This window comes from Aquarana catesbeiana, linkage group LG10 (assembly GCF_042186555.1).
Source record: "Aquarana catesbeiana isolate 2022-GZ linkage group LG10, ASM4218655v1, whole genome shotgun sequence".
NCBI classification, from domain to species: domain Eukaryota; kingdom Metazoa; phylum Chordata; class Amphibia; order Anura; family Ranidae; genus Aquarana; species Aquarana catesbeiana.
In genome coordinates this window covers 65096007-65108202 of record NC_133333.1, presented here as the reverse complement: position 1 = coordinate 65108202, position 12196 = coordinate 65096007, and the positions used below count along the sequence as shown (strand labels likewise).

The window sequence follows — 12196 nt, the reverse complement described above, 5'->3', positions numbered from 1 at the left end:
TAGAGCGAGAGCAATAATTATAGCCCTAGACCTCCTCTGTAACTCAAAACATGCAACCTGGAGATTTTTAAGGGTAAAAGTTTGTCACCATTCCATGAGCGGGCGCAATTTTGAAGCGTGACATGTTGGGTATCAATTTACTCGGCGCAATATTATCTTTCACAATATAAAAAAAAAATTGGGCTAACTTTACTTTTTATTTTTTAATTCAAAAAGTGTATTTTTTCCAAAAAAAGTGTGCTTGTAAGACTGCTGCGCAAATACGGTGTGACAAAGTATTGCAGCAACCGCCATTTTATTCTCTAGGGTGTTAGAACCCCCAAACATTATACCTTTTTTTTTTTTTTTTTTCTATGTAATTTTCTAGCCAAAAAAAACTGTTTTTAACCACTTGACGACCGCCTCACGCCGATGTACGTCGGCAAAGTGGCACGGACAGGCAAAATCACGTACAGGGTACGTGATTTGCCTTCCGCGGGTGGGGGGTCCGATCGGACCCCCCCCCGGTGCCCGAGGCGGTCGTCTTTTGTCCAGCGGCGATCGGTGATGAGGGGGAGACCATCCGTTCGTGGCCCCCCCCTCGCGATCGCCGCCGGCCAATGAAAACACTCCTTTGCTGCTGTATGCTAAACAGCAGCAAAGGAAGTGATGTCATCTCCCCTCGGGTCGGTATTTTCCGTTCCGGCCCGAGGAGAGAAGACATCTATGTGAGTGCACCAACACACACACACACAGTAGAACATGCCAGGCATACAAAACACCCCGATCCCCCCCCCGATCGCCCCCCGATCCCCCCCCAATCACCCCCCCCCCCCTGTCACAAACTGACACCAGCAGTTTTTTTTTGTTTTTTTTTTTTTTTTTTCTGATTACTGCATAGTGTCAGTTTGTGACAGTTACAGTGTTGGGACAGTGAGTATTACCCCCCTTTAGGTCTAGGGTACCCCCCTAACCCCCCCTAATAAAGTTTTAACCCCTTGATCACCCCCTGTCACCAGTGTCACTAAGCGATCATTTTTCTGATCGCTGTATTAGTGTCACTGGTGACGCTAGTTAGTGAGGTAAATATTTAGGTTCGCCGTCAGCGTTTTATAGCGTCAGGGACCCCCATATACTACCGAATAAATGTTTTAACCCCTTGATTGCCCCCTAGTTAACCCTTTCACCACTGATCACCGTATAACCGTTACGGATGACGCTGGTTAGTTCGTTTATTTTTTATAGTGTCAGGGCACCCGCCGTTTATTACCAAATAAAGGTTTAGCCCCCTGATCGCCCGGCGGTGATATGCGTCGCCCCAGGCAGCGTCAGATTAGCGCCAGTACCGCTAACACCCACGCATGCAGCATACGCCTCCCTTAGTGGTATAGTATCTGATCGGATCAATATCTGATCCGATCAGATCTATACTAGCGTCCCCAGCAGTTTAGGGTTCCCAAAAACGCAGTGTTAGCGGGATCAGCCCAGATACCTGCTAGCACCTGCGTTTTGTGCCTCCGCCCAGCCCACCCAAGTGCAGTATCGATCGATCGCTGTCACTTACAAAACACTAAACGCATAACTGCAGCGTTCGCAGAGTCAGGCCTGATCCCTGCGATCGCTAACAGTTTTTTTGGTAGCATTTTGGTGAACTGGCAAGCACCAGCCCCAGGCAGCGTCAGGTTAGCGCCAGTACCGCTAACACCCACGCACGCAGCATACGCCTCCCTTAGTGGTATAGTATCTGAACGGATCAATATCTGATCCGATCAGATCTATACTAGCGTCCCCAGCAGTTTAGGGTTCCCAAAAACGCAGTGTTAGCGGAATCAGCCCAGATACCTGCTAGCACCTGCGTTTTGCCCCTCCGCCCGGCCCAGCCCAGCCCACCCAAGTGCAGTATCGATCGATCACTGACACTTACAAAACACTAAACGCATAACTGCAGCGTTCGCAGAGTCAGGCCTGATCCCTGCGATCGCTAACAGTTTTTTTTGTAGCGTTTTGGTGAACTGGCAAGCACCAGCCCCAGGCAGCGTCAGATTAGCGCCAGTACCGCTAACACCCACGCACGCACCGTACACCTCCCTTAGTGGTATAGTATCTGATCGCATCAATATCTGATCCGATCAGATCTATACTAGCGTCACCAGCAGTTTAGGGTTCCCAAAAACGCAGTGTTAGCGGGATCAGCCCAGATACCTGCTAGCACCTGCGTTTTGCCCCTCCGCCCGGCCCGGCCCAGCCCACCCAAGTGCAGTATCGATCGATCACTGACACTTACAAAACACTAAACGCATAACTGCAGCGTTCGCAGAGTCAGGCCTGATCCCTGCGATCGCTAACGTTTTTTGGTAGCGTTTTGATGAACTGGCAAGCGCCAGCGGCCTAGTACACCCCGGTCGTAGTCAAACCAGCACTGCAGTAACACTTGGTGACGTGGCGAGTCCCATAAGTGCAGTTCAAGCTGGTGAGGTGACAAGCACAAGTAGTGTCCCGCTGCCACCAAAAAGACAAACACAGGCCCATCGTGCCCATAGTGCCCTTCCTGCTGCATTCGCCAATCCTAATTGGGAACCCACCACTTCTGCAGCGCCCGTACTTCCCCCATTCACATCCCCAACCAAATGCAGTCGGCTGCATGAGAGGCATTTTTATGTCCTCCCGAGTACCCCTACCCAACGAACCCCCCCAAAAAAGATGTTGTGTCTGCAGCAAGCGCGGATATAGGCGTGACACCCGCTATTATTGTCCCTCCTGTCCTGACAATCCTGGTCTTTGCATTGGTGAATGTTTTGAACGCTACCATTCACTAGTTGAGTATTAGCGTAGGGTACAGCATTGCACAGACTAGGCACACTTTCACAGGGTCTCCCAAGATGCCATCGCATTTTGAGAGACCCGAACCTGGAACCGGTTACCGTTATAAAAGTTAGTTACAAAAAAAGTGTAAAAAAAAAAAAAAATATGAAATAAAAAAAAATAGTTGTTGTTTTATTGTTCTCTCTCTCTCTATTCTCTCTCTCTATTGTTCTGCTCTTTTTTACTGTATTCTATTCTGCAATGTTTTATTGTTATTGTTATTGTTATTATGTTTTATCATGTTTGTTTTTCAGGTGTGTAATTATTTACACTTTACTGTGCTTTATTGTTAACCATTGTTAACCATTTTTTTGTCTTCAGGTACGCCATTCACGACTTTGAGTGGTTATACCAGAATGATGCCTGCAGGTTTAGGTATCATCTTGGTATCATTCTTTTCAGCCAGCGGTCGGCTTTCATGTAAAAGCAATCCTAGCGGCTAATTAGCCTCTAGACTGCTTTTACAAGCCGTGGGAGGGAATGCCCCCCCCCCCCCCACCGTCTTCCGTGTTTTTCTCTGGCTCTCCTGTCTCAACAGGGAACCTGAGAATGCAGCCGGTGATTCAGCCAGCTGACCATAGAGCTGATCAGAGACCAGAGTGGCTCCAAACATCTCTATGGCCTAAGAAACCGGAAGCTACGAGTATTTCATGACTTAGATTTCGCCGGATGTAAATAGCGCCATTGGGAAATTGGGGAAGCATTTTATCACACCGATCTTGGTGTGGTCAGATGCTTTGAGGGCAGAGGAGAGATCTAGGGTCTAATAGACCACAATTTTTTCAAAAAAGAGTACCTGTCACTACCTATTGCTATCATAGGGGATATTTACATTCCCCGAGATAACAATAAAAATGATTAAAAAAAAAAATATGAAAGGAACAGTTTAAAAGTAAGATTAAAAAAGCAAAAAAATAATAAAGAAAAAAAAAAAAAAAAAAAAAAAACACCCCTGTCGCCCCCTGCTCTCGCGCTAAGGCGAACGCAAGCGGCGGTCTGTCGTCAAACATAAACAGCAATTGCACCATGCATGTGAGGTATCACCGCGAAGGCCAGATCGAGTGCAGTAATTTTTCCAGTAGACCTCCTCTGTAAATCTAAAGTGGTACCCTGTAAAGGCTTTTGAAGGCTTTTAAACATGTATTTATTTTGTTGCCACTGCACGTTTGTGCGCAATTTTAAAGCATGTCATGTTTGGTATCCATGTACTCGGCCTAAGATCATCTTTTTTATTTCATCAAACATTTGGGCAATATAGCGTGTTTTAGTGCATTAAAATTAAAAAAAGTGTGTTTTTTCCCCAAAAAATGCGTTTGAAAAATCGCTGCGCAATTACTGTGTGAAAAAAAAAAATGAAACACCCACCATTTTAATCTGTAGGGCATTTGCTTTAAAAAAATATATAATGTTTGGGGGTTCAAAGTAATTTTTTTGCAAAAAAAAAAAACTTTTTCATGTAAACAATAAGTGTCAGAAAGGGCTTTGTCTTCAAGTGGTTAGAAGAGTGGGTGATGTGTGACATAAGCTTCTAAATGTTGTGCATAAAATGCCAGGACAGTTCAAAACCCCCCCAAATGACCCCATTTTGGAAAGTAGACACCCCAAGCTATTTGCTGAGAGGCATGTCGAGTCCATGGAATATTTTATATTGCGACACAAGTTGCGGGAAAGAGACAAATTTTTTTTTTTTTTTTTTTTTTTTTGCACAAAGTTGTCACTAAATGATATATTGCTCAAACATGCCATGGGAATATGTGAAATTACACCCCAAAATACATTCTGCTGCTTCTCCTGAGTACGGGGATACCACATGTGTGAGACTTTTTGGGAGCCTAGCCGCGTACGGGACCCCGAAAACCAAGCACCGCCTTCAGGCTTTCTAAGGGCGTGAATTTTTGATTTCACTCTTCACTGCCTATCACAGTTTCGGAGGCCATGGAATGCCCAGGTGGCACAAAACCCCCCCAAATGACCCCATTTTGGAAAGTAGACACCCCAAGCTATTTGCTGAGAGGTATAGTGAGTATTTTGCAGACCTCACTTTTTGTCACAAAGTTTTGAAAATTGAAAAAAGAAAAAAAAAAAATGTTTTTTCTTGTCTTTCTTCATTTTCAAAAACAAATGAGAGCTGCAAAATACTCACCATGCCTTTCAGCAAATAGCTTGGGGTGTCTACTTTCCAAAATGGGGTCATTTGGGGGGGTTTTGTGCCACCTGGGCATTCCATGGCCTCCGAAACTGTGATAGGCAGTAAAGAGTGAAATCAAAAATTTTCACCCTTAGAAATCCTGAAGGCAGTGATTGGTTTTCGGGGTCCAGTACGCGGCTAGGCTCCCAAAAAGTCCCACACATGTGGTATCCCCGTACTCAGGAGAAGCAGCTAAATGTATTTTGGGGTGCAATTCCACATATGCCCATGGCCTGTGTGAGCAATATATCATTTAGTGACAACTTTATGAAAAAAAAAAAAAAAAAAAAAAAAAGTGTCACTTTCCCGCAACTTGTGTCAAAATATAAAATATTCCATGGACTCAATATGCCTCTCAGCAAATAGCTTGGGGTGTCTACTTTCCAAAATGGGGTCATTTTGGGGGGTTTTGTGCCACCTGGGCATTCCATGGCCTCCGAAACTGTGATAGGCAGTGAAGAGTGAAAGCAAAAATTTACACCCTTAGAAATCCTGAAGGCGGTGATTGGTTTTCGGGGCCCCGTACGCGGCTAGGCTCCCAAAAAGTCCCACACATGTGGTATCCCCATACTCAGGAGAAGCAGCTAAATGTATTTTGGGGTGCAATTCCACATAGGCCCATGGCCTGTGTGAGCAATATATCATTTAGTGACGACTTTTTGTAAATTTTTTTTTTTTTTTTTTTTTTTGTCATTTTTCAATCACTTGGGACAAAAAAAATAAATATTCAATGGGTTCAACATGCCTCTCAGCAATTTCCTTGGGGTGTCTACTTTCCAAAATGGGGTCATTTGGGGGGGTTTTGTACTGCCCTGCCATTTTAGCACCTCAAGAAATGACATAGGCAGTCATAAACTAAAAGCTGTGTAAATTCCAGAAAATGTACCCTAGTTTGTAGACGCTATAACTTTTGCGCAAACCAATAAATATACGCTTATTGACATTTTTTTTACCAAAGACATGTGGCCGAATACATTTTGGCCTAAATGTATGACTAAAATTTAGTTTATTGGATTTTTTTTATAACAAAAAGTAGAAAATATCATTTTTTTTCAAAATTTTCGGTCTTTTTCCGTTTATAGCGCAAAAAATAAAAACCGCAGAGGTGATCAAATACCATCAAAAGAAAGCTCTATTTGTGGGAAGAAAAGGACGCAAATTTCGTTTGGGTACAGCATTGCATGACCGCGCAATTAGCAGTTAAAGCGACGCAGTGCCAAATTGGAAAAAGACCTCTGGTCCTTAGGCAGCATAATGGTCCGGGGCTCAAGTGGTTAACTTGTAAACAACAAATCTCAAAAAGAGGCTTGGTCCTTAAGTGGTTAAATGACTGCAGATGCGTGCATCGTCTTGCCCTACATGTGCATTATGACGTATCACATGGTCGCCAACTGCAGACACGCGTGAGCTGTGATGTCCTCGCGTACAGCGACACCGCTGCAGGCGCAGTAAGCCATGTCACTAATTGCTATGAAAAAGAAATTGTCAAAAAAATGGACCAAAGACAGACAACGAATGTTGATCAGTCTTTACTCCGTCTCCGAGAGGGCAGCAAATATGACATTTTCAGAGAGCCTAACTGACCAAAAATAACATGGTGGCAGAACTTACTGCCATAATTCAGTACCACAACAATATCAAAGACAAAAGAAAAATGGTAAAATATATAACTAATTCCTATAGTATACAGTGAGTTGTAAAAAAAATAAAATACAAATTTCAATAATCTAAAAAATTGAAAAAAATTATGTCCCATATGTATCTCAAGAAGGGAACAAAACTGAGGCTGCCATTTAAGCTGGGGGCTTTTGTGGCTTCCAACTCCCAAATCCAACGGGTTTCATGTTGGAGGACCAATGGATCAAAATCACCCCCCTTTTGTCTTGAGGGATCACCTCCAAGACCCAACATTTGAGACATTGAGGGTTCCTGTTGTGCCGCAGACACATGTCTAGCTAATGGGGCCTTTAAGTGATAGGTACCAATATCATAGATGTGTTTCTGGAACTGCTTTTGCACAGGTTTGATCTTTTCCACGCTGAATGAGCTACAGGAGCACACAATGACATGCACTACCCCCATAGTACCTCAATCTGCCTTTTTGTCTACATTTCAAAAATCTCCCTGTGGGTAGCTGTAAGGAATCGCCCTCTATCATGTAGGGGCAAAACTCACAGCTCCCACATTGGGTCATACCTGTTCTTTGTAAAATAACAAGGTGATTTCCAAGAGATATCGCTGTGTACCAAAAGGTTGTTCAATGAGCGAGCTCTCCTATATACCAGCTGAGAATCTCTTGAAATAAACCTGCTAACCGAAGTATCCTCCCTTATCCTCCAATGTACTGAACAAATGTCTGTCTACCTTCTGTGTGCACTTTAGTCTTAACCTTGTGGAGTCTTTACTCCTTATTTTGCCCCTCCTTTCATTTAAAAATAAGGGAGTCTTTCATTGTCCTTTGCTTTATTATAGGCCTTGGTAAGCCACTTCTTATTCAAGTCCTGTGAATGGAACCTCTTCCTCAGGTCTTTAGCTTCCTGTTCAAAATCCTGCTCGTCTGTGCAGTTACAGCGGGCCCTTAAATATTGTCCAACTGGTATATTTTTGATTAATGTCTTGGGATGAAAGTTTTCAGCATGTAATAAACTGTTGGCTGCAGTTGCTTTCCTGTATAGTTTAGTTTTGATACAGCCATCTTTATTTATGGTAATTGTCAAATCCAAAAATGTAAAGCTTTCTGTATGGAAACCACACGTGAAAATTTGATTGTAGGGATTGTTGCGTCTTGTCCCCACAAAAGGATTATTTTAATTTTAATTCTTCCTCGGTTGCAGACCAGAAGATGAGAAGGTAATCTATGTACCTGTACCAGGATAGAATCCTGGACAGGCACACCGACGTCCCCCCCCCCCCCCCCCATCAAAGAGCCAATTCTCCCAGGTAGATATTGGTGCATGCCGGGGCACACTTGGTGCCCATGACCGTGCCTTGGGCCTGACAATAATATCTGCCGTTAAACTGAAATTTGATGTTTTTCAGGAGGAACTCAAATAAATAATTTCACAACTAGCTTGTTTATGGTCCCTTTTATCAAATGGTCTACTGTCCAAGATCTTATTGTTTTGTAGGCCCCTATCATACAAAGCATCTGTCTAGCATCACCAATAGTGTGTCTTTAGGTAGCATGTCATGTAGTAATGTGTGTAGATGTGAGGTTTCATTTACCAAGGAGAATTGTTCCCATACAAACAGCTGCTGAATCTTATCAATATACTCACTGATTTTCTCAGTAAGTGAGCCCACTCCTGAAATAATTGGACGACTGGGAGGGTCGTCCAAAATTGTGGACTTTGGGAATTGCATAGAACACTGGAACCTTTGGAAAGTTCACTTTAAGAAATTCAAGGCATTACTTATGTGCAGTAGAAATCTTATAAAGGTTCTGTCCCATTCCTGCTGTTCATACTAAATGCAACTGATCCTGCTCTAGTATTCTCAAGTCTGAGAGGTACAAGACTGTGGTAATATTAAAGGGAAAGCCATATAAGCTTAAAGTGGGAGGTTTGGGGAATCTGTCTTCACACGGGGTTATTGTTTTTGTCACTGAAACAAAATACCCCATTTTTTATTTCATTTTTTATATTTTATGGTGTTATTCTAACTTTACCTATCTTTCATAGAATCAATTCAGTGGAGAACAAAAGTATTACAGTATGAAGTCAACGTCCCCATGGATTGATCTCTTTATTTGGGCCATATTGCAGAATCGAGATGAAATGGCCACTTACTTTTGGGAGATGGTGAGCAAATTGTGGTTAAACTTTGAGATGTAAAGCCTACTTGCTACATAGTTCCATTTTTCATGTAGACTTGGCTAAGAATCTGGTGATTCTAAAAAGCACTGTTTTGAAGGAGAAACCTGAGAACTGAGCAATCACATGATGGCTGATGGCTAAATTCTCGGTCCACTCTAAGCAGAAAGTGGTGACTGTCGATCACAACTCTCTTCTTTGACTATTAAGCACTCACTGGAGCGCTGTGCTGGGGAGGGGGCAGGAGCCTCTGGCTCATGCTCTCAGGTGCCCTAAGAGGCTGAGCCTCTGATTAGACATCAGTATGGATCTCGACAAAATGGTCAGAATTCTTCCATGTTGGCAAACAGCAGACTTTAGCTCCCTGTCGGCTGATTCTGGGTCACAGGATAGCCCAAGTAAGTGCACTCTTGTGTCCCAGAAAAGAAATATGTCAAAAAAAGCATTGGCCATACTTCTTTTAAAGCGGAGTTCCAGTCCCCTTGTCAATTATTTTAACAAAAGCACCCCCATGATCTTCTTTGCTAGTGTAAACTGTTATCAGTGTGATCATTGATGTGGCTTAACAATCTTCATTTACTCAGTGTCCCTGGTATGCAGACAGCACCCATTGCTACTGTGGGCATTTGAAGCCTGCTGGTACATGTTTCTGAGATTTGGTGCAGCTGGCTACCCAACATGCACCTCCTGATCTTGTGCCTGCGCAGTCAGGATACAGTGTGGCGCACTGTGGATTGCAAAAATAACGTGATGGCAGTGGAGGATGCCTGACATATCTCGACTCCTATTGACTCCTGGGATATCAGTGTCATCAATCCCAGGAGTTAAGATATGACATACATCACTGTGGTGACTAGGGCCGGAAGAAAAAAAAAAAAGATAGAAAAAAAAAAAACGAGTTTGACATTTCCTTTATTAAAAATCCAAATATGTCCCCCGATGTAGATCCATTGTCAATCATGCTGCTTGCTGGACCTGAAAAAAAAGAAAAATTAGTTAAACCCGCAAGTGCTTTTTTTTTTTTTTTTTTTTTTCTTTTTTTTTTCTTTTTTATATTGGCTTTTTTTAAATTTACTAATGCAGCAATTTAGATTTAGAATTTGGATGAAATGTTTGGCACTGTGAAACACTTGAAAGATAAATAGTGCATTTTATATACCACTATATAGATTAGACCAAAATGAGACAAATGAGGAGGAAAGGGGGACAGAGGGACTTTGTTCCAAATCAGGGACAGTTGGGAGCTATGCTTAAATAGGTAAGGGCCAGAGTCACCCAGGGATATCACCTGGTGGCCCCGCCCCCTTCTGACATCACCCCAGCATACACCAGGTGGTGACATAACAAGGGGGCGGGGCCACCCGGCAACTTTGCTGTGTGGCCCAGCACTTTGCCTATTTAAGAACTGTCGGACGGAGGAGCAGGCATTTGGCGGTTAACCTTTTTTTTTTTTTTTTTTTTTTTTTTTTTTTTTTTGTCGTACAGGCAGCGTGATTTACAATGGATCTACGTTTGGGGACATTATTTTTATACAGGAATTGTCAAAAACGGTTTTGTTTTTTATTCTGTGTCACTTTTTTGATGAATGAGTAGGGGTACAATACTCCTACTCATTTACATGGGGGGGGTGCAGGATCTGGGGACCCCCCCGTGTTGAGGGTGTGCAGCCTGGTATGGTTTAGTGTGGGGGGGCGTACTCGCTCGTCTCCTCTTTTCTGACCTGCCGGGCTGCATGCTTGGATAAGGGTCCTGTTCTGTACTCTAAGATATTAAGTTTACAGGTAAGTCACAATTCCTCTGTTTTTGTAAGATGTGATATTTCACGTGGACAGTTACTATAAATGTTCTCATGTTATTTGCAAAGGGTACAGAAGCTGTTTCCTCAGCACTTGCTGCCTCTAAGCTGCTGATAGAACTTTCTCGTCTGGAGTCCGAAGCAGAGGAGTCGATGGCTATGAGAGATTTAGCGGCAAAGTTTGAGCAACTGGCAATAGGCAAGTGTTTTTTTTTTTTTTTCTGTCTTTCCACAGTTACAGCACCTGATTTGCTAAGGTGTAGTGAACTGAGGTGAACTTAAAATATCCAATCATGTGAAAATAAACTGATTCATCTCGCTTTAGTAAATCTTACTCATTGGTGTTTTACAAAGGAACAGAAATTGCTTATTTTCCAAAGTGAATTTTCACGTTGAGGGGGAAATTTCACTTAGCTGAATGAATGTATGCAACTTAATTTTGTAAAGTATACCCAATCATGTGCAAGGGAAATTTTTTCTTGCACATGATTGGATCATAGAAGTCAACAGCGCTTCTCCTCATTAACTAAGCTAAGGGAAAGTTATTTTTTAAAGTGAAAATTCACTTTGCAAAGTAAGTGAGCAACATATTTACTCTTAGTGAATTGAGGCCCACAGTGTACATAAAACCAGATTACTTGGATAAGGTCAGCTGAACCTGCCCATCTTTCATTATACTTGCTAATGAGATCAACTTCATTATGTAGAATTCATATTTATATATGTGTATGGGACAGATGTATTTAGCAGCTTTTCTTTACTGCTTTACAGTGATACAATGTTCTTGTTTTTACTGCTCCTTCCAACTATGCAAGTCAGGTGATTATTTGACAATAATGTGCCCTGGCTAATATAACAAGGTTTAAAGAAAAAACTATGGTGGGCATATCCACGCACTGAATAAGCCACATGGCTAAAAACTTTAAAACTAGGGTACATTTTCTGGAATTTACATAGTTTTTAGTTTGACTGCCTATCTCATTTCTCAGGGTGCTAAAATGGCAGGGCAGTACAACCCCCCCCCCCGTGACCCCATTTTGGAAAGTAGACACCCCAAGCAAATTGCTGAGAGGCATGTTGAGCCCATTAAATATTGAATTTTTACAAGTTGTCACTAAATGATATATTGCTCACACATGCCATGGTTATATGTGGAATTGCATCCCAAAATACATTCTGCTGCTTCTCCTGAGTACGGGGACTTTTTGGGAGCCTAGGGGGCCCCGAAAACCAAGCACCACCTTCAGGATTTCTAAGGGCGTAAATTTTTGATTTCACTCCTCACTACCTATCACAGTTTAGAAGGCCAAAAAAAATGCCAAGATGGCAACCCCCCCTCCCAAATGACCCCATTTTGGAAAGTACACACCCCAAGCTATTTGCTGAGAGGCATGGTGAGTATTTTGCAGCTCATTTGTTTTTGAAAATGAATAAAGAAAAGAAAACATTTTTTTTTTAATTTTCAAAACTTTGTGACAAAAGTGAGGTCTGCAAAATACTCACCCTACCTCTCAAGAAATAGCTTGGGGTGTATGCTTTCCAAAATGGGGTCATTTGGGG

At 42.6% G+C, this 12196-nt stretch overlaps 1 protein-coding gene across 2 annotated transcripts in view; it reads left to right on the top strand.

The window, feature by feature from the left end:
• The window catches only part of TRPM4 (transient receptor potential cation channel subfamily M member 4), a 604715-nt gene that overhangs the window by 316418 nt on the left and 276101 nt on the right, over positions 1 to 12196 (top strand). For both annotated transcript variants that reach the window (XM_073602273.1, XM_073602274.1), the window contains exons 12-13: positions 8710 to 8829; positions 10706 to 10835. In XM_073602273.1, the coding sequence (XP_073458374.1) occupies positions 8710 to 8829; positions 10706 to 10835 (250 nt within the window). The remainder of the gene's footprint in view (positions 1 to 8709; positions 8830 to 10705; positions 10836 to 12196) is intronic.